Source organism: Triturus cristatus, chromosome 10 (genome assembly GCF_964204655.1).
Source record: "Triturus cristatus chromosome 10, aTriCri1.1, whole genome shotgun sequence".
In the NCBI taxonomy this organism is placed as follows: Eukaryota; Metazoa; Chordata; class Amphibia; order Caudata; family Salamandridae; genus Triturus; species Triturus cristatus.
Genome location: NC_140593.1, coordinates 122,028,188 through 122,051,986, shown reverse-complemented (window position 1 = coordinate 122,051,986; position 23,799 = coordinate 122,028,188). Strand labels below are relative to the sequence as shown.

Sequence of the window (23,799 nt, the reverse complement as noted above, 5' to 3'; positions counted from 1 at the left end):
GCCGCTACCTCTAACTCGTTAGGGGGGGGCTCCTGTATTTCAGTAGAAACGAATGATGACAAAGAATGCCTACTAAGTGAACATGCACTAGATGAGAAAGAGGACACTACTCCTTTAAGGTGCTCAGGAGATTCCCTCTTCCAACAAGCACTTTACTGGCAGTTGGCTTCATAATCTCAGTTCTTTTTACCAGCTCATGCTGAGTGGATCCTAGAAACCCTGCGAGGTTTGTCTTTTTTTTTTTTAACTTCAAATCCACTTATTTTCCTCTCTAGCCGACCTCTTCCACAGTCCATTACCAAAATCATCTGCTTTCCCGCATTTTTCAGGTACATTTTATTCACAGTGCCTTGTGAAGCACCTTTCTATAAGAGGAAGAAAGAGTTATCCCGTCTCACTAATCTTGTTGGCACCCTTGTTTAAAGATGTACTCGCCCCCCCCCCCCCTTTTTTTAAATCATCATCTACCTTTAGAAACCACCCACTGCAACCTTCCTGTTCTTGACAAAACCCTCCTATTTGATACAAGGCTACTCATCTCAAGTTCCGCGTTTGACCATTTTCCAACTTCAACAAATTTACTCCAATTTCTTTAATTTTAAATGGTCGTTTAAATTTGAATAAACCTTGACCACATCGATCCTGCTTGACCTTGGCCCAATCTCCCTAGTTTATAAAATGATCCATTACCTAGGCTCTATGGGCCTTACCATTGGTGTGTGCGATTATATAATTCGATCAAGAATGCACTAGATTGGTGCCAGGAGACCTACACCGCATGAATTCAAAAGGAGACATACCTGTAGTAGAATTTACAGTAGGGGGTTGAGCTCACAACCTATCTTTCATGCTCCTTGCACAGGTAGTCCTGACCTAACTACGAATTCCATGGTGACTTTGGCCAATTTATTCATCTTCTCCACCAAACCATCCCCTTATGGATTATAAAGTGAAGTACAAACATGGCTAACACCTTTACCCTGTAAACATTCACACATCTTGGTTGAATTTAACAGGGTAACGTTGTACATAAATAGGAATTATGGCTTTCCCTTGCTGCTAAAGATTTCACCAAGCACTGCAATGATAAATTGTATGCAGTAAGACAACTTTCACCCACTTGGATAAGGCATCCGCCATAACAGCAGCGTACCTTGTCTGTTCAGGCAGCCACAAAAACGGACCAATGAAATCTAAACCAACCTTCTCCCATACATGTGCAGGAGTACTCACATGTTCCTGTTCCAATGTTCCTAAACCCACCTTTAAGTGTTTTTCTGCTTCCTTACAGACATGATAGTCCTTGACCCAACCTTCAACCTGTTCGTCCATGGCTGATAAATAAATAAATAAAAGGTGCTCTCCTTCCAGTGGTGTGGAGGTACTTTGAGCCACAACCCTCTGACACCTTAAGACCAGGCACCACAGTTCAAACTCACAAGTAGAATACCAACTGCAACAAGAATGTAAACCAGTGAGTCAGACACAGGAATTCCAGCAGGTCGTAAACATTCTACCGGAAGACAAGCTTTTACAACAGCAGCTTTTTTATTCGCTAAATTAACTATTCCAGTGAGGAAAAACTCAGTAAAAGCTTTCCTCCTTACCTCTATGTATGAGTTGACATGTAAATGACTTACTTTGAAATATCAACCTCAAATGGAGATTTCTTTCTGCTATTCTATGGAAGAGAAGTGTACTGGCTTCCCTGCGTGTTGGCTGGAACATTCTATGTTTGTGGCTTCAGTGAGGATTCCTACGATGCAGAACTGGAATTACAAATAAGTTATATTTTCTTTTCGATGTTTTACTAGCTTTCAGGCGAGCCCATTGCTTGGTCCAAGAAGACCAACAGAGACTTGCGCAACTCTTTGCGCAATAGTCTAGAGCTAGCTAGCTAGCTATTTTTTTTCTCAAGTTGTTTTTATTGTTTTCAATTAGGCATACACTGTGGGGAAAACAACCACTCGGTACACTTCCTTCTTGAGGTTCATTAGCTATTTCACGGATACAGTGTTCACCAGTGTAGAAGCGACTAAGTGTAGGGTAACAAACATTTTGCTTACGGTAAACAGATCAAAACTAAACATCTCAGACTATAAGAGAAAAAACAAAGAGAAGAAACAGAAGAAGAAAGAAATGCGCAGATCAACCCACTTACCTCCCTCCAAACACCTATTTTAAATTAAGATTTTTTTTTCACAGTATAACTTTTCTTAGAGCAGTTATATTGGGGAACAACTACATTGAATGGCTTATAGAACCTATGAAGAAATGGGATACGTGGATGAACTATAGAAAACTAATTTTAAGCCCTGAGGAAGTCTTGGTGATGAGGTTGGGCAAAACAGGTGTTGGCTAGAAGCACCTTGAAGAAAACGAGAAATAAAGAAGAATTCAGACAAAAATGTATGTGTCCTTCAGTGTGCATTCAAGGGCTTTTTATGTTCGTTTCTTGACCCTTACTGAGGTTTGGGGGTACTTTGTGTGCCCCGCCCTGCCCTTTGCAGCTGCACCTTGAGAACCTTCATTGGATACGGACAACTCTGGGTTTCAGTTTGCACTAGCAAGACTCTGGCCACTTACATTATTTTTGTTATAGATGTACTCTGCAGGTCGTTCTTTTCACTCTTCTTTTGCCCCAAATCCCCGCCCCCACAAAGGACGTTGGTGTATGTAATTATCTACCGGTTAGCTCGAGTGCATCTTTCACACTAAGGAGACAGACTGTTAAACTGTTCCTTTGGAAACTGAAATGTGTACTTTTATTTATTAAATGCGAGGCTTGCCATTTCCAAAGTGATAAGCGAACATTTGAAAACACATTTTGTTCTTCTGTGATCACAAGAAGAAAAGATGTATATTTGTCTTTTTCCCTCTCCAGGTCTTCCATCTTGAGTGAAGTTTCCACACGGTCCCGCTCCAAGCTGCCGTCGGGGAAGACTGTTGTGTTACTGGGTGAGTCACGAGCCGGCACTGTCTGTGTTCTTAAGGTTTTTTTTTTGTCATGGTATGAGTAATGGTGCCACCTGCTACTCGGGCGGGGTGCCTATCCTTGCACCTCAGGTTCCCAGGTTTGGGTGGAGGAGGTGTAAATGCCACTGCATGTCTGTTCTCCAGCTCCCACCGCGCCCTTTTATTATCCCAGTGCTTTGACGCCATTGTGGCTCCATTATAGTTACACTCACGCCGGTTAACAACCCTTGGAAGTGCCTAAGAAGTCCTTCTTGCAACATCTCTATCTTATTTGTTGTATTTACACAGACTGCTCATGCTTTTTGCACGTTGCATTTATACCTACTTAACTTTTGTGCCTTCCAAGAAAGTCTTTTTACCACAAGCCATCGTACGCCCTAAGATACAATCCACTCTTGAATGGGAGCTGTCTCATAGTTTGAAATAACCAGGGATGCCGTGAGGTGCAATGGGGACATGGAATTGGCTGGTAAATCCATGTATTATCGTGGAAACCATGCCGCCTACAAGCTTCATGCATAGTGCTGTGTAATGAACTATCAAAACTCGTTCTGCCTCTGCGTTATATTAAAAATGGCTTGATCTCCCTTTTGAATAATTCCACCTGGGACGGGTAGTAAATAACATGTTTGGATGCTAAAATTGGCATCTCGGTGATCTTTTATTTATCTTAGTTACAAAAGGGGTATATGCCAGGGAGCCTCGGCCTTCACTTTGTTAAGAATCATTTGAACCGCCTATGGATCGTATGTTCAACGAACAATAAACATAATGCTAACCATAACATCCGGTGTCAGCCTGCAGGCCGTACCTACTCTCGCCCCTTTTTCAGAAACAGTTAAATGCTAATGCACATGCGCAGAACGTTGAACACATTTTTAATTATATACACTTTCAAATTTGAGAATAAGCTAACAAAGCGTACATTTAGAAGACAAGATTCCCTGTAGTTCTATTTTGAATTCAAATTGCAAGCGCTGTCTTGCAGGACCTTTATTTACCTTTGATGGACCTTAGAAGCTGCCTACTGCTTACTATTGATTGGGTTCATTATCACTGTCATTTCATGTGTGTCTTTGCAATGGCCGCATGGAAAGAATCCCATGAGGCCATGATTGGCTGAATTAGGATAGTGGGTGATATCATTTCTTACAACCAAATCTCGAATATTTTTGTCCCTCCTGTAAGTTACAGTGGGTCTGTCAGTAATGGAATCTCCCAGTGTGGTATCTGCCTTAAGGATGTTCCAGTGTCTCGACACTATCTGTTTGATTTTTTGTGCATCAGTATTGTATGTGAGAATAAGGCGAGTGCCCGCATCTCCTTGGTCTTCTTGTGCCACCCCTTTGTCTTTTAGGGTCTCCAATCGTTCTACCCCTTTGGCGCGGTCTTTGCTTTGTTAAGGACCCAATTGGGGTAACCTCTGGCGAGAAACCTAGCAATGATATTGTCTCTTTCGTCCCAATAAGACTCAGGACTGTTGCAGTTCCTTTTTGCCCTCAATAGCTCCCCATAAGGTATACTCCACTTGAGTACATCTGGGTGGCTACTGAGGGCATGTAGGACACTGTTACCTGCAGTTGCTTTTCGAAAGAGAGTGGTATGCACTTTACCTTGTTGAACCTGTAGACTCACATCCAGAAACTCAACCTTATGGGCGTCTATACTGCCTGACAGAATGATGTTGTATCTGTTGATGTTCAATTTGGCAATAAAGTTGTCAGCTTCCTCTTTCTGACCATTCCAGATAATGAATAAGTCGTCTATGTAGCGTCACCACATGACAACTGGCTCTGATTATATGGGTGCTTGCTGGGGTTGTTTTCTTGTATATAAGATATACTCCCCTGGGTACATAGCGATGGTTACATCTATCTAGCTATGCACGGCCTACACATAGATTCCTCACATACATAGATACGTATTTCAAACTTACTCTTAGTTGGAAATTTTGTGTCATTATGTATACAACATTATCCTTTAAATCTTGATGAATATGGTAAAAATATGTACTCATTGCGCCTGATCATGGTATTTTATTGTGGTTGGCTGTGATCATTCGGCATTACTCATAATATTACGTTAGAGTCTCACCGATCCAATTTGGCCACTATTTATCGATCTTGACATATGGCAGACATGCAAACATTTAATTTGATCCTTTAAATTAAGTTTCTTTCTGTACAGAACGGAATTGTAAACTGTATTGTGCCGGAGCGTTATGATAATGTTTATCATTGCCAATAGCATGATGATCCAATATGTTTTACATACTATTTGCACAGGCTAAGATGGCCGCCATCAGTTGACTAATACTGTATGCAGCTAAACCGAATCCTTTGTTGCTTTCGTTTGTTTTAGGAATGGCCGACTGTATATCTAAAACTGCCGTTGTTGAATTACAATCACACTTGATCAAGGCTCTTCGCCGAAACGCGTTGTGTGAAATAAACACTTGACTACCCAATCTTCTTGGTATCCGTCTTTTATCTACTGAGAGCGTACGCTATACTTGCTTTGGCTTTACACTTTGGATATCGATTGCCCGGCGCGCTCCGCCGGGATGTACTCCAACCTTCATGGGTCCCTCGCAATCCGGAAGGAGCATCTTTGTGGCTTTATATCCTTAAGGCAGATACCACACTGGGAGATTCCATTACTGACAGACCCACTGTAACTTACAGGAGGGACAAAAATATTCGAGATTTGGTTGTAAGAAATGATATCACCCACTATCCTAATTCAGCCAATCATGGCCTCATGGGATTCTTTCCATGCGGCCATTGCAAAGCCTGTAAGTACAGCAAATATAAAGCATTTCTTGAATATAATGGTGTGACAAGAGGAATCAAACAATTTTTGACATGCAGTACCAACTTTGTAATATACGCTATCGTATGTACCTGTAACCTTTGGTACATAGGTAGCACGACATGTCCAGCTAAAAAGAGGGTCCTAGAACATCTCAGAGCTATCATTAACAACGACCCCAAATACCCTGTTGCCCGACACTTCCATGAACGTCACTGTTCTAATGTCGCTGATATGAGTTACCTGATTCTAGAACAGATCCCTAAAAATCCGAGGGGAGGCGATAGAGTTTTGGCCCTGAGACAAAAAGAATCTAAGTATATCATAGATTTTCAGACCAAATTCCCGGGAGGCCTCAACATTGATGAAGAACTGTCAATTCACCTTAAAACCTGATTTTAATATTATGCTGCCTTTTAGTTTGCTGAAGTATGCAGTTTTGATGTCATGAATTATATGGTTAAGTTGTGGCCGAATGTATATCTAAAACTGCCGTTGTTGAATTACAATCACACGTGATCAAGGCTCTTTGCCGAAACGCGTTGTGTGAAATAAACACTCGACTACACAATCTTCTTGGTATCCGTCTTTTATCTACTGAGAGCGTACGCTATACTTGCTTTGGCTTTACACTTTGGATATATATATATATATATCAACTTCAAAGCACTCTAAAATTTCCAGCTCACGGCGAAAAAGAATGCACAAACTCCTCTTCGTGGTAGGGAGAGAAATTTTATTGCTCCCTTCTGCCTGCCATGACGCGTTTCGGCCGGTAAAACGGCCTTGATCACATGAGGCTGGCTTTGCGAGAGACCTTTTTAAAGTAGCTTCACCTGTGTCATGTGATAATAGACATAAAGGAAATACTGTTTAATCAACAGACTTAACTGCAGAAAATAAATATATAAACAAAACAATTGCAGGCATAAATAATATAACAGTTTTTTAACAGTTTTTTAACACACATCCTTAAAAAATAGTGAAATAAAGGTTAATAATGATGACACTGCTGCTACAATGATAGTGATTACATTCAAATAAATGCATAAAATGCTGAATACTTAGAAATAATATCACTACACTGTGTAGGTTGTCTAAAAAGGCATAAAGGGCATTTAAAAATATCATGATAGTATAAATACTTCAAATTTTGAAAAAAAAACCCAGGCATGTCTTCTAAAACAATTCTTACAGCCAAATATGAGGTACCACATATTACCTAGAAACCGAGCAAAAACAAATGGCAACATAGAATTATTGCATGAATGCAAATCGTACAAAATAGCCACTTAACTTATGCAGTACCTCCAGATAACATTGAGGAGTGAGGTGGTACCATGAAAAATATATACTCACTACTATAGTCATAGGATGTGATAGACTGCAGTTAAGAAAAATAAATACGAATATCAGTCTATCCGAAAGGTGACCCCCTCCCCCCATTGAGGCTGATCTAATTCATGATTAATGCGTATTTGTAAGTGTGCAAAGATTGCCATAAAGTGCAAAGTGCTAACAATGTGCAAAAAATGTCTAGATCTAAAATGTTTAACTAATATACACAATCAATTAGATCATGAGGGATTGGTGAGTAAACCAAATAAATAAGTTACTGATTGTTAGAAAAAACCCACTCCCACACCGGAAAGGGTGGTGGTAATGGGGTCTTCCCAGACATACACTGTGGTAGCTTGGCTCGAGTGGTCAGGGGTCAGGCACCGTGTTAAGCATACGCAATACCCATACAATAACCATGCGTGCATCCGTTCCAAAAACGACACTACACCTTAAAAATTATGAAAAATATCTCTGTGTTTATCTTCTTTTCTCTTAGTTGCTGATTAAATAAATAATAATACAATCACAGAACACAAGCTTCTCCTTAAAAAGTGCAGGTCAAATAAATAGTAATACTTTACAGGTGCAATAAATAGGTTCAGGTCAAATAAATACTGTGAGGGAATAAATACTGTACAGGAATAAGTTAGCTCAGGACAATAAATAATACCAGCCAACAATGACATTTGTAAAATCAGATCACATTTAAAATACTATGGGCTGATTTGGCCCAGTCACAGCTTGTGGTTAGGTGGATGGCCTGTGGGTGTCTCACCTAGCTTGGGTAAGGCTGAGGCTAAAACTGAGGTAGATCAAGGGTAATCTAGGAATCTGGCTCTCCCAAACTACACAACCCCTCACACAGGTCACTGTATCAGTCTCAGTCCACCCCTGGCACTTCCAGGCTGGTTCTAACACCTCTTTATCCCTTCGGATGGTCTCTTAGAGCTCCACAGGGCCTTAGGCGCCCTCTACTCCACTTACTGCCCTTTTTTATGAAGCTCCGACGCCGCTGGAGTCGTGTCGACGCCGTGAGGCGGTTCCGGTTCGATGTCGGCGGCCTCGGCACAATGTCAGTTCTTGACGACGCCGGTAGGCGGTTCCGGTTCGATGTCGGCGGCCTCGGCTCGATGTCGATCTCCGATTCAATGACGTCGGGCTGTCTTGGCTCGATGTCGACTTCCGCCGGCTCCGGAGTGCGACCTCCACTCCCGACCTCCGGCACGATTCTCTTCAGGTTCCGGCGACTCCGGAGTGCGATCTCCTCTCCCGACCTCCGGCACGATTCCCTTCAGGTTCCGGCGACTCCGGAGTGCGATCTCCACTCCCGACCTCCGGCACGATTCCCTTCAGGTTCCGGCGACTCCGGAGTGCGATCTCCACTCCCGACCTCCGGCACGCTTCACCTCGGTCTCCGGCGACTCCGGAGGGCGGACTTCACTCCCCCGTCGACGCCGCTCACTTGACCTCGGGTGACTTCCTCCTCGACCTCTGGTACTCTCCACGACCTCCGTCGGCGCCCTCTCTCGACCTCTGGCGGCTCCGGGTACGACGTCTGCTTTCCAGTCAGCGCCGCTTCTCCACCTCGGGCTCCAGGTCTCACGCTTCTCGACGTCGGACTCCAGGGAAACCAATAAACAGGTCAGATTCTTGCTTTTCTTTACTTCTAAGGCCTGTTCCTGCTGTCCAGGTCCTTAAGATGGTTTTTCTTGCTTTTTCCCACACAGGGCTCCAGGCTGGGCTCAGTCAGTAGGGACTAGTATCAAGGGTGGGTTTATGGACCCCACTCCAGGCACAAGTTTCCACCCCTGCTGCCTCACTCCTTCCTCCTTCAGGTTTCTGCTCCTCTCTCTTCACCAGTCAGGTGCCAACTGCCAGCTCCAACTGTCAACTCTGGCTTAGCTTCCCAACATTCCAAACCGCCTCCAACTGTCATAGGGTTCTGGAATGTTCTGGAAGGTGCTGGTAGATTCCAGTGGGTTCTGATGATGTCACAGGTGGCCACCATTTTGTGCTCCAGGCCCTCAGACAGAAGTTCCAGGGGTAGATAAAATGGCTCCCTGAATCTGCATCAATACGAAAAAGTCTGGTGGTTCCCAAAAAGGAAAAAAATACTAACAGGGTTTGAGGCAAAAGTGGGACAAAATAAATAATGATGAGGAGGGACCACCCAAAGGGCTGACAGGTCTAACACTGATAGTGCTGCGAGATGTTGTTTACTTTCAAGTCTGCATTAAAGAAGGACGTGAAGACACTGTTCCAACTCACCTGACTGAGCCAAGGATTTCCCAAAACAACATCAGTGCTTGTGTTCAGAAAAAAAGTACCATCAAGGTTAAAAACATCGGAGGATTTCCAGTTGAACTGTGGAGAACAAACACTATGCACTATGGGACTTGTAGGAGGTTAAATCTAGTCACGTGACTTACCTTTGAAAAAGCGCGCCCTAGCACACCTGCGTGTTATTTAATTCCATCTGTGAGCAAGGCAGAGAGCCGAAACGTTAGAATATGGAATGTGGTGCTGCTGTACCTGAAAATAAAGTCATCTGCAGTATTGGGCCTCACTTTTTGTGCTACAGTGGTGTAAGGATGGGCTGCTCCGTGCCCATTGCGTGAGGCCGCTCCGTAGGGTCTCGGGCTCCAGAACGGGGGACTTTGTGCGTGTATTAGTAGAGGAGCCTGATCCACTCGCACTCCAGACCTACTAAGGAGAAGCTAATTAGCAAAAAGGACGGCGCGAAGAAGAGATTCAGGCAGGATGATTTCCTGCCATGATCGTGCTGCGAGATGGAGTTTACTTTCAAGACTTGTAGGAGGTTAAATCTAGTCACGTGACTTACCTTTGAAAAAGCGCGCCCTAGCACACCTGCGTGTTACAAATATATACATATATATATATATATATATCCAGCTCCTTACTCGTGGTAAATGAGGACTAGCACTCTCGGTAGGTTAAATCCATCTCTGGATTTTATTGCGAAAAAATGCTTTAAACACGCGTTTTGGCGTTGGCCTTTGTCAATGTGGACAGGCGCCATTACCCCAGCAACATTTATCACATTATTCATTCAGTGGAATCAAAAAATGACAATTGCGATTTCATGCAGAATAAGGCGCCATCTTAGAGCATGTCTTAGTACAATTCTTACATGGGCTGCCTATTGTATCGTCATAGACATGCTCATAATTGCATACGGATGTTATGTTATTTTAAACCATGCAACAGAACACCGGTAATATGCTATCATAGCATCCTACATTCCACTTTTAACATTTTTAGCATTTTTCAGTGGCGTGATTCCACCCAACCTCCGTAATTATGCTGTGTGTGTGTGTGTGTGTGTGTGTGTGTGTGTGTGTGTGTGTGTGTATATATATATATATTCACTTAAAAAACCATAGGTTTCACAGAGGTTATAGTTAGGTGGATATTTCACTCGTAAAAAAACAATGAAATTCCCCCGTTATAGTTAGTTCAGATAACTATAACTCGCGCGACCGCCACTCTATCAAAAGGATGATGTCATGAGTGATGTCATGAGTGATGCCACTGACCATGTCATGAGTGATGTAATATGTGACGTCATGAGCAGTGGATTGTGGGCGCGCGAGTTATAGTTATCTGAACTACCTATAACGGGGGAATTTCATTGGTTTTTTACCAGTGAAATATCCACCTAACTATAACCTGTGTGAAACCTATGGTTTTTTAAGTGAATTTGCAAGGTTTTTAAATGCTAATTCCTAACTATAACGTGTGTGAAACCTATGGTTTTTTAAGTGAATATATATATATATATATATATATATATATATATATATATATATATATATATATATATATATATATATATATATATATAATTCACTGAAAAAACCATAGGTTTCACACATGTTATAGTTAGCGGAAATTTTACTGATAAAAAACCAGTGAAATTGCCCCGTTATAGTTAGTGCTGGCAACTATAACTCACGCGACCGCAATCCTCTGCTGATGCTAATACTGTATTTAGACACTTATTTGCCCATGTCTTCTTCCATACATTTTTAGCTATACATATATTACAAATATTTTTTTTTCATAAAGACACATATGTCATCAGCAGAAGATTGCGGTCGCGTGAGTTATAGTTGCCAGCACTAACTATAACGGGGCAATTTCACTGGTTTTTTATCAGTAAAATTTCCGCTAACTATAACATGTGTGAAACCTATGGTTTTTTCAGTGAATTTGCAAGGTTTTTTAAATGCTAATTCCTAACTATAACGTGTGTGAAACCTATGTTTTTTTCAGTGAATTTGTACGGTTTTTTAAATGCTAAGTTACTTTACGCCATTCGAGGCGTGCGCGCCCACTTAACGCAGTTCGTTCCGTGCACGGTTTTTATCAACTTTAATAAGCCCTGTACATTTGGTGGCCTTCGGCCACCAAAAGCACAGGGGGTGGGGTCAATGTGGATAGTGTTTTTTTTATTTCGATTTTATAATTTCATGTTGCCAAAATTAAGTTTTTTTTCGCAATTAATAAGCCCTGCACATTTGGTGGCCTGCGGCCACCAAAAGCACAGGGGGTGGGGTAAGTGTGGATAGTGTTTTTTTATTTTTTATTTTTTTACCGTACGCTTACGGTAAGCGTACGGTAAGCGTACTCCGCGAAATTGCCGAAAAAAAAATAAAACCGTTTTTGCTCTTGGGGGATGTTTGGGGACTCCCTCAACATGATTATGTGGGAGGGAGTTGTCAAAACAGCCCCGTAACATGTTTTTGGCCATCATGTTTGATAAATAACACTCAGTGCGAGAGACAAAATGGCGGACGCCGCTTCCTGGTTTCGGCCGATTCGAATGTTTACTAAGATCTAAGAGCCAATCAGAATCGCGCTCGCGCACGCCACCGTACGCTTACGGTAAGCGTACGGTAAGCGTACCGTAAGCGGGCTCAGATATATATATTGATTTAAAGGCTATTTTCTCAGAATCTACTGAACAGATTTACACCAAACCTACAAAAGGCACTTCCTTGACCTAGGGACTACCTCTCTGCCAAATTTCTAGTAATTCTGTTCAGCCGTTCGGGCTGTATTTCGTTCTAAAGGTCCTATGGAAAAATGCATGGGAAAAACGCGTTTTGGGACCCCCCTTTTATCTCCGCCCCCGCTTGACGAATCCCCCCGAGACTTTCAGGGTAGGAGCGGAGCGTAGCGCCCCACCTATTTTGAGAAATTCGCGAGGATTCATCGACCGGCGCCAAAGTTATTCAAAATAGAATGTTGAGGTTTTCCTATGGAAAAGGGGTCCTAACTATAACTACCTACTGGCGACCGCCAGTAGGTAATGTATACATATATATATATATGTATGTATATATTATCTACTGGAGGTCGCCAGTAGATAGTTATAGTTAGGATCGTGTTTCCATAGGAAATCCGCAACATTCTATTTGGAATAACTTTGGCGCCGATTGACGAATCCTCGCGAAATTTTCAAAATAGGTGGGGCGCTCCGCTCCTTCCCTGAAAGCCTCGGGGCGATTCGTCACGCGGGGGCTGAGAAAAAGGGGGGGTCCCAAAACGCGTTTTCCCCATGCATTTTTCCATAGGACCTTTAGTCCAAGCTACAGCCCGAACGGCTGAACAGAATTACTTGAAATTTGGCAGAGAGGTAGTCCTCAGGTCAGGGATGTGCCTTTTGCAGGTCTGGTGTATCTGTTCAGTATTTCCTGAGAAAATAGCATTTAAAAGCATATATATATCTATAAGCGCGCACCGTGCGCGTACGGTAAAACTAACCGTACGCGCACGCTGCCGTGCGCGAGCGCGATTCTGATTGGTTGTTAGATCTTAGTAAACATTCGAATCAGTCGAAACCAGGAAGTGTCGGCTGCCATTTTGTCTCTCGCAGTCTGAGGGGGTGAAAAACAAAGGTGGAGAACGTGAAAAGGGGGCAGGGTGGACAGTTCCTGACCCCCTAGCCTTTGTCAGGGGGTCCCAGAAGGACCCCTAAGGGCCAAAATTTCCTTTAATTTTTTTGCGAAAAATCGCGGAGTGCGCGTAGCGTGCGCGTACGGTAGAAACGGAAAAATTCCGCGAACTGCATAACGTGGGTGCGTGGTGCGCGAAGCGCACCGCGTGCCAACAGCGCGCTCACGGTGCGCGGAGCGCACCGTGCGCCTACGGCACGCGCACGGTGAAAAACCTTAAAAAAAACATATATACATAACTTAGCATTTAAAAAACCGTACAAATTCACTGAAAAAACCATAGGTTTCACACACGTTATAGTTAGGAATTAGCATTTAAAAAACCTTGCAAAGTCACTTAAAAAACCATAGGTTTCACACATGTTATAGTTAGCTGGACATTTCACTCCTGAAAAACCATTGAAATTCCCCCGTTATAGTTAGTGCAGGCAACTATAACTCACGCGACCGCAATCCTCTGCAGATGACGTCAGATATTACATCACTGATGACATGTGTCTTTATGAAAAATAAATATTTGTAATATATGTATAGCTAAAGATTAATGGAAGAAGACATGGGTAAATAAGTGTCTAAATACAGTGATGTAATATCTGACGTCATCAGCCGAGTATTGCGGTCGCGTGAGTTATAGTTGCCTGCACTAACTATAACGGGGGAATTTCAATGGTTTTTCACGAGTGAAATGTCCAGCTAACTACAACATGTGTGAAACCTATGGTTTTTTAAGTGAATTTGCAAGGTTTTTTAAATGCTAATTCCTAACTATAACGTGTGTGAAACCTATGGTTTTTTCAGTGAATATATATATATATATATATATATATATACACACACACACACACACGCATTATGCCAGTTGTGTTTTCCATTAAAGACTTTTTCCTGATTTCCTCGCGTGGCCCCTTCCTTCTGCTTGCTGGAGGTTGTTTTGGATATTGTCGCGTCAGCCAGAGACGCGTTAGGGGGTCCCGTTCTGTTCAAGTTGACTGACAGCATCACTGGCTCCTGCTCACGCAGTTGTTTTTTGTCCAAGGAATTGGAGTGTGTCAGCCCACCTCTTTCGTGTGCTGGTTCAGCAAGGGACGCTGCTAGCCGGCAGCTTGTGACTGCACAAGGAGTATCGGTACATTGTTATCAACTCACGTTCTGGCAAACCTGTGCCCTAAGAGGTTGGAACGTATGCGGGGACCCAGGAAGAGTCTGAGGAGTTTATTTGAACTGGACACAAAACGCTTTTGCCCTACAATGCACCACAGCCACATGGATTTAATTTCAGTTTCCCCACATACCACCCGCCCAGGTATGGAGCATTCTGGGTGTTGTAGTACTTACAGTGCTGCCACATGGTGGATGATCACATGTTTGGGGAGGTGCGAGCTCCTAATTGGGGGCGGAATGCAGGATGATTTAAAAGTGGAAGCGTGGTTGTGTTTCAGTTTGGCAGCGGCATCTGAGGAAGGCAATTAAGCCGAAATGCATTATGCCAGTTGTGTTTTCCATTAAAGACTTTTTCCTGATTTCCTCGCGTGGCCCCTTCCTTCTGCTTGCTGGAGGTTGTTTTGGATATATATATATATTCACTGAAAAAACCATAGGTTTCACACACGTTATAGTTAGGAATTAGCATTTAAAAAACCTTGCAAATTCACTGAAAAAACCATAGGTTTCACACATGTTATAGTTAGCGGAAATTTTACTGATAAAAAACCAATGAAATTCCCCCGTTATAGTTAGTGCAGGCAACTATAACTCACGCGACCGCAATCCTCTGCTGATGCTAATACTGTATTTAAACACTTATTTGCCCATGTCTTCTTCCATACATTTTTAGCTATACATATATTACAAATATTTTTTTTTCATAAAGACACATATGTCATCAGCAGAAGATTGCGGTCGCGTGAGTTATAGTTGCCTGCACTAACTATAACGGGGGAATTTCATTGGTTTTTTATCAGTAAAATTTCCGCTAACTATAACATGTGTGAAACCTATGGTTTTTTCAGTGAATTTGCAAGGTTTTTTAAATGCTAATTCCTAACTATAACGTGTGTGAAACCTATGGTTTTTTCAGTGAATTTGTACGTTTTTTTAAATGCTAAGTTACTTTACGCCATTCGTGGCGTGCGCGCCCACTTAACGCAGTTCGTTCCGTGCGCGCACGGTGCGCTTCGCGCACCGTGCGCGCACAGTGAGCACGCGGTGCGCTTCGCGCACCGCGTGCCCACTTTACGCAGTTAGTGCCGTGCACGCACGGTGGGCACGCGGTGCGCTACGCGCACCGCGTGCCCACGTTACGCTAGATGGGCCATGTACGCACGATGCGCTTCGCGCACCGTGCACACATGGAGGACATATGATGCACTTCGTTTTGAAAGGTAATATTTTACTTTTTCGCAAAAGTTATAAGCCATGCACAAAGGGTGCCCTTCGAGCACCATTTGCACACGGGGTGGGGAGAGTGTGGATAATTTTTTTTTTTTATATTTTTTTTTTTTTTAATTTTAGTTTTTCGCATGTCTAATAAGCCATGCACAAATGGTATCCTGCAGACACCATTTGCACACGGGGTGGGGAGAATGTGGATAATTTTTTTTTTTTATTATGTTTTTTACCGTACGCGTACGGTAAGCGTAATCGGCGAAATTAGCGAAAAAATAAAAATTCCGTTTTAGCCTTGGGGGATCTTTGGGGACTCCCTCAACATGGCTATGTGTGTGGGAGCTGTCTAAACAACCCCTTTACATGTTTTTGTGCTTTGTATTTTAATCATCACTCTCAGTGCGAGAGAGAAAATGGCGTCCGCCGCTTCCTGGTTTCGGCCGATTCGAATGTTTACTAAGATCTAAGAGCCAATCAGAATCGCGCTCGCGCACGCCACCGTACGCGTACGGTAAGCGTACCGTAAGCGCACCGTAAGCTGGCTCAGATATATATATTGATTTAAAGGCTATTTTCTCAGAATCTACTGAACAGATTTACACCAAACCTACAAAAGGCACTTCCTTGACCTGAGGACTACCTCTCTGCCAAATTTCTAGTAATTCTGTTCAGCCGTTCGGGCTGTAGCCCTGTCTAAAGGTCCTATGGAAAAATGCATGGGAAAAACGCGTTTTGGGACCCCCCTTTTATCTCAGCCCCCGCTTGACGAATCCCCCCGAGACTTTCAGGGTAGGAGCGGAGCGTAGCGCCCCACCTATTTTGAAAAATTCGCGAGGATTCGTCGACCGGCGCCAAAGTTATTCAAAATAGAATGTTGCGGATTTCCTATGGAAACGTGGTCCTAACTATAACTACCTACTGGCGACCGCCAGTAGGTAATATATATATATATATATATATATATATATATCACCGCTCCAGTTTCAAAGAAACTTGCTGCACTCACGGGATCACTTTAAAATAACTTTATTTGCAAGGACGCGTTTCGGCGGTATGCCTTCTTCTGCTTGCTTCATAAATTAAACGTCACTGGCATGATTCTGCTTTTAAATTCATACCTGGATCTTCATTGGTCCCTGCACAGTAACAGGAGAGGGGATTGGATGATCATGGGCCAATGGCAGTGCCCCGTTTCAGATTTTACATATTGTCCGTGTACTTCGGCGTTAGTGAATGTTTAGTTCTTAGGCAACATGCCGATGTTATTTTCCATATTGCGCCCCCAGATGGGCACCTCCGAAGCACACGAATCCCCATGTTAATGAACACACTCTTTTTCCTGTACTGGCCATTAACGCTATGGTGACGGTCATCTTGCGTGATCCCTCGTCCGACCGTTGGGGTTCTCAGCACGTCACGCAGGAGTCGGTAGATAGCCGTAACTCCAACAGTCTGTATGACTGTCGACTATGTCGACGTTTCCTGCCAGGATTCCCTTTAGGCGGTGCAAGACGCCATGTATACAATACTTCGCTCCATAGTCCACCTTAATGCGCAGCTGCACTCTTCACGACGGGTTGCAAGCACGCACGGAGGTGGGTCCATGCCAAATATCACCGCTCCAGTTTCAAAGAAACTTGCTGCACTCACGGGATCACTTTAAAATAACTTTATTTGCAAGGACGCGTTTCGGCGGTATGCCTTCTTCTGCTTGCTTCATAAATAAAACGTCACTGGCATGATTCTGCTTTTAAATTCATACCTGGATCTTCATTGGTCCCTGCACAGTAACAGGAGAGGGGATTGGATGATCATGGGCCAATGGCAGTGCCCCGTTTCAGATTTTACATATTGTCCGTGTACTTCGGCGTTAGTGAATGTTTAGTTCTTAGGCAACATGCCGATGTTATTTTCCATATTGCGCCCCCAGATGGGCACCTCCGAAGCACACGAATCCCCATGTTAATGAACACACTCTTTTTCCTGTACTGGCCATTAACGCTATGGTGACGGTCATCTTGCGTGATCCCTCGTCCGACCGTTGGGGTTCTCAGCACGTCACGCAGGAGTCGGTAGATAGCCGTAACTCCAACAGTCTGTATGACTGTCGACTATGTCGACGTTTCCTGCCAGGATTCCCTTTAGGCGGTGCAAGACGCCATGTATACAATACTTCGCTCCATAGTCCACCTTAAGGCGCAGCTGCACTCTTCACGACGGGTTGCAAGCACGCACGGAGGTGGGTCCATGCCAAATATCACCGCTCCAGTTTCAAAGAAACTTGCTGCACTCACGGGATCACTTTAAAATAACTTTATTTGCAAGGACGCGTTTCGGCGGTATGCCTTCTTCTGCTTGCTTCATAAATAAAACGTCACTGGCATGATTCTGCTTTTAAATTCATACCTGGATCTTCATTGGTCCCTGCACAGTAACAGGAGAGGGGATTGGATGATCATGGGCCAATGGCAGTGCCCCGTTTCAGATTTTACATATTGTCCGTGTACTTCGGCGTTAGTGAATGTTTAGTTCTTAGGCAACATGCCGATGTTATTTTCCATATTGCGCCCCCAGATGGGCACCTCCGAAGCACACGAATCCCCATGTTAATGAACACACTCTTTTTCCTGTACTGGCCATTAACGCTATGGTGACGGTCATCTTGCGTGATCCCTCGTCCGACCGTTGGGGTTCTCAGCACGTCACGCAGGAGTCGGTAGATAGCCGTAACTCCAACAGTCTGTATGACTGTCGACTATGTCGACGTTTCCTGCCAGGATTCCCTTATATATATATTCCCTATATATACACATACATACATACATACATACATACATACATACATACATACACACACACACACACACACACACACACACACACACACACACACACACACACACACACACACACACACACACATTTGTATATACACACACCAGAAACCAAATATCGCTTGTTGCCCCGCCTCTTATGCAGGCGAACCCGCAGAGGGATAGCGAACCTCAAACTATTCCAATACACTCCTCCTCAGATATGCGAGTTGCATAAAAGAAGAGACAGGCTGCGGCTCAATTCTTTCCAGCGTGTTTTGTTTATTCAAGGAACAAAAATACCTGACTCGTTTCGAAGCTCGTAGCTCCTTGGTCACAGGTCAGTTACGTTTTCACATTCCATAAGTAAAAACTTCTGATATCCACCACCAAAATAAGAGTGAAAATATATGGAATTCTTTCGAAGTTGCTCATGGCGGCCATCTTCAAGCATTGTCGTTCATGGTTTTGAACTTAGACCGAGTTACTACATTATTTGTATTCAGGCTTATTTACCACAGTTTTCTCAATCGGTTCATGTTTGATGTTGAATGCATAACCATATTTTTTACATTGCTCCGGGTTAAATCAATATTCACATGTCATTATCTTTTTGTGATTACAGTTAGTGTTAGAGTTCACAGAATGTCATACGTTCACAGCTAGTGATTGTGCCTCATAATATATATAATTAAATATAATACAAGTCTGCCCTAGTGGGTTAAGACACTACTTAAATAATGAGTCCAATACTTGTATCACGTCCTTATCTTGCCTATGCACAATTGGTGTCCCACAGTTCTGCCCCAGTGGGCATTTCCTTTAGTCAACTCTAAACTTAAACAATTACAAATCGAAAAAACAAATGTTGTAATCACCTTGTTGTACTGAACCGACCAAGATATATTCAAGCTGTCTTGCATTTGGTCCTTCATCAGGTGGTCTCCATGTTACCTACGATAATAAAAACAGTACAAGATCAATCCCAATCTTCTATACCTCGTGACTTAAAACAGTAAACTAACACCGTTGGTGTAACCAGGCGCTCTATAAATGATATAAATTAAACACTCTAGAAATTCGCACACTAATATTTAGAAAAATATCTGAATGAAACAACAGTAAAACTCCTTAGTGATACCTTTAATTTTTATTATAGAGTTCGCTCTACTCCAGGTGAACTGCTAATTCCAAATCTTTCTTAAGACCTTCTGGGTTCATAGTTTATAATCAGTTTGGACTCTAGCCTACGTAATTCTTGTACTCTACTACCTCCTCTCTCATGTATCGGAATCTTAGTACACAATTTTAGCAGTCCATTGTGTAGTTGCTTAAAATGTCTAGCTATGGTACATTGTTTATTCCTCGTTTGTGATGGCTCTCAAAAGTTCTAAGATCTTTTTCTTTGCTTGATGGATTGTGCTGCTAATGTAAAATAATGAACATGTGCAACTCCATGCAAACACGTAAAAGTCAGAATTACAGGTAAGGTGTTTAGTAATAATGTAGGGCTTTTTTACCTTAGAAAGTTGTATCTGCTTGCAGGTCGTACTGTATTTACAGACTTTGCACTCCACACAAATGTAAAAGCCTTGTAAATCAGTATTTTTACTTTTTGACTGCACAAGGCTATTACTTAGGACATCCTTTATATTTTTTGTTTGAATCTGTTGTAATTAATTTTTGATTAACAACACAGACCTATATAGCATTACACATGCTCCGCCCCAGTCATGATGGGTTAGCGGCATTGGTAGACTGTAAGAAATGGTACAAAGATGATTAGGACATGTCAACAAATGGCAATACTAATGCTCATGCATTAGTGCGCAACATGAAAGGAGAATCGTGTCACAGTTGACTTTGGAGGTTAACTACAACTTTTGAGCGTCCAGGTACAGTGTGCTAGCAATTTCAGTAAATGTCAAGTCTATTAACAGGGGAGGTGGTAATAATGAACCGGGACAAAGTAAAACATAATGTAGGGTTAATGTATTGAACTGTAGCACTTTTTACCCTCCGGTTGTCCACCTGACGTACCCACTCACTGTGTGTGAGAGTGAATTAGCTCTTACTCTGAGATCTGCCACAAGCATAGCTATGCGCACACACTTGCCGGTGGCCCTGTGCTACAACTGCACCAGGCCCTGTGTTAATCCCTATGCGCGTGTTCAGAGGCGGCGCCGTCCTCAGGATCTGGTCCATCCAACTCAGCACTATGTGAATTTTGTAGTTCAACCATTATTGCATCCCAATTTGTAGCGATTGGGAGCTTGTGGATGCCCAACGTGTCCTCCCGGTGTAGTGCGACGCTCTCTGCTTTAGTCCATGTCAGTAGGGAGCGCCTCCCAGCCAGCACATGCAGATGCTCAGGGGGCTTCCATCTCCTCGTGATCAACCTTTTAGCTATTGCCAAGCCTAAGTCTAGGAAGTGAGAGGTTACTTTGTGCTTCTTACTTGGATGTTAGTCTCCCACCAGATAGGAATGTTGTGTTCTGTGCAATAGGAGAGGACATCTGCAATCACACTCCAATATCCCTGAAGGAAGGGGCATCCCCATAACATGTGTAAGAGGTCTGTATCGACGAGGCGGCAGCGAGGGCACATGGCATCGGTACGATGAAAATATTTGTTGATCTTGGCAGGGGTGAGGTATGCTCTTTGTGTAATATAATACTGAATCTATCAGAAACGCATGTTTCGAGGGATATGAGTGGGGCTCTCTAATACTGCCGCCCATTCAGGATCAGTGAACCGGCGATTCTGGTCCCCCTCCCAATGGAGCCTCAGCGGTGTTAATGTGATCGCAGTGTGTTGCCTAAGGGAAGCGGCAAACCACTGTGTGAGGTGTCCGCTGCGACCCATCACATGTAGGTTCCGAATTGTTAAGTGTGTTGGGAGTTTGCTAGTCATATTGCCCCATCTAGAAGTGAGGGCTGCCAGGAGCGAACGATGTAGCAGGAATTGGCCTGGGTACATCCCGTCCACCTCAACCAACGTGGCATTTGGCATCAAGACAACAATTCAAAGAAGTATCCCACCCAATAGAAATATCGGCAAGGCACAATCCTCTAGTCAGGAAGTCTCATCAGATGTTGCTAATGTGCATGGGAGCAATTCCTTTTTGTAGGGTAACCCTCACACACTCTAGTTGTGTCATGTTTCATCATCGGGTTCACCCTGGCTCCTAAAGGCCAGGGTGGACTCAACTGTATTCCAGGGAGCACTTTAGAGAAAAGGCAGGGGGGTTAAAGATTAAAAATCATCCCAGTACAGTATGGCGTGACGGGGGATATTAAAACAAATATGGCAGGGTATCCCAAGGATATAATGGTCCTATGACCCTACAAGCATTGCCAACATGTTTCAGCCAGTGAAAGGTCCTAATGGGACCATGGCTTTCATCAGGGCAAACATAGCAAATTCCCTCCCTGGATGTAATATAGAGCAAGTGGTGGAGCAGAAGACTGTTCTACCGTATTTGCTTCTTGAATATACTTATCCTTAATGTGGGCGTTCAGTCCTGATTCATCCAACCTGTAATGAAAGAGAACACAGTATGTGTAGTGACTCAAGGAGAGCCTAAGTGCTGGGCTCGCACTGCGCTCGCTCACCCATCCGGTGTGTGTGTATAGTGAGCTGCATACAATTAAAGCGCACTCGAATATGCTTACATTACATACTCTAGATAATAAAAATAGTTCAAGGAGGGAACATGTAACCCACCAGAATCTCTCATGTGATCAGTTCTCGTGAAGTGCACGTATCACCAGTAACACCCACAGTGAACTATGTGTACCTTTAATTTGAGCCCACCTCATTTTGTAGAGGAATTGTAGCTGTCATCATCTGAACATATATACATATATTTAAAAAAACAAAACCTGTAAAAACACACGGCTAGATTCTCGTCAGTAATCATGGGGCACCCCCGCAGTGGATTGACGCCTAGATCCCAATGTGCGTGGTAGGTAGTATTGTGGAAAATACATTAACCATCTTGGGCATACTCCACATGTCTCAAAGGAGTGCAGAGAGACAGGGCAGTCCTGCAGTCACACACTATGTTTGGAGAGTAGGAAAATCAAGACGATGTTACAGTACCAAACGCTCCGTGCACATGCTCCTCGTAACGGGCAGGGCAACATCATTCTCCCATTCATACTCTGTAATTACTGAAATCATCAAGGATCCTGACCCCGCAATACCTTCTATTCGGCTCTGCATCTCGCGGCGTGTGCGCCGAGACTAGGGCCAGCGCCCATTTAAAGGACTGCTGGAAGTATCTGGGCCCGCGTTCGAAAGTTCATTGGGCCCGCCCTTCCTGGCGTGTAGGGAATGGCGTCACGCTTGCGAGTTCCCAAACTACAGGGTCTCGTAAAGGTTAATGGGAGATGTAGTCTTATTGTAAAAGTGTGGATCCGTCAGTGCACGTAACCTAATGTAGGTAGTGCGGACGGCGTGCATGTCAGTATTGATACATGGCTAACAACGTCTGCTGGGAATACAGCGTGTAACATTCTTAATGCCTATATCGATCTCTATGACCAGTATTTCTCTCGACAAATTATGGTGACATGGAATGGTACTGGGCCATAATAAAGTTGTTGTAAATAGGTCTTGGCCTGTCTTCAGACGCAGGGCGTGGCTACTTGGTCATGTTTAGGTGGGTCACGTAATCCCATAAAGATTCGTGGGAGGAGTTACAATTGTGCAAGACCACAGTCAAGGGTCAACAAGTATGTGTATTTTATTGCCAGTAGTATGCCTGGTGTATCTGACTCAACTTATTCTATGGGGCTGTAATTGAGCTTTCTCTAGACTCCTAGAGAGTCTCTCAGGAGACTTAATTATGTTTTGGTAGTTCCCTCGTACTGCTGTGGTAGGGGAGAAGAGTAGGCGGTGGGACTTCCCAAACCTAGATATAGCCCGACAAAGGGGAAGGGGGTTCAGGTGCGTCATAACTGTCCCCACGGGATGGAACCATTCAGGCCCCGTTCATGTGTTTTGAGGTAATAAACCCATCTCTGCTCTTTTTGTAAGAGTCTCTTAGTCAGACCTGGACCTCCCTTCACTTTTTCGATGACAGTCCAACTAAGATCATTTTATGTTGTCGCTCCAGGTAGTGTGCTGTAAGCCTTGTTGCTGCAATGCCTCTATGTACCGTGCTCCTATGTTCACTGATACAAACTTTAATCGTTCTGGCTGTCATGCCAATGTAGCGGTCTCCACATGGGCATGTGATCATATATATGATGTTGTCGGAATTGAAGTTAGTGTGGCTGCACTGTTCCCAAATTCGTGGGAGTCCTTTATCAATCTGTGATGTATGTGTGGTGAATTGATGTACACTACAGGAGCCACATGGATAGTGGCCTTTGACCTGAGGAGCGTTACATAATGTCAGTTGTCTGTTTTGACTGGGTTTCCATATGTCTGTGTGGACTAGGGAGTTCCTAAGGCTTCAATTTCTTTTAAATGAAAACATAATT

At 43.4% G+C, this 23,799-nt stretch overlaps 1 protein-coding gene across 1 annotated transcript in view; it reads left to right on the top strand.

Annotated features, from left to right (window-relative positions):
• Window positions 1-23,799, top strand: part of DYNC1LI1 (dynein cytoplasmic 1 light intermediate chain 1) — a 596,637-nt gene that overhangs the window by 108,692 nt on the left and 464,146 nt on the right. The window contains exon 2 of the mRNA XM_085630582.1: window positions 2,885-2,958. Within this exon, the coding sequence (XP_085486708.1) occupies window positions 2,885-2,958 (74 nt within the window). The remainder of the gene's footprint in view (window positions 1-2,884; window positions 2,959-23,799) is intronic.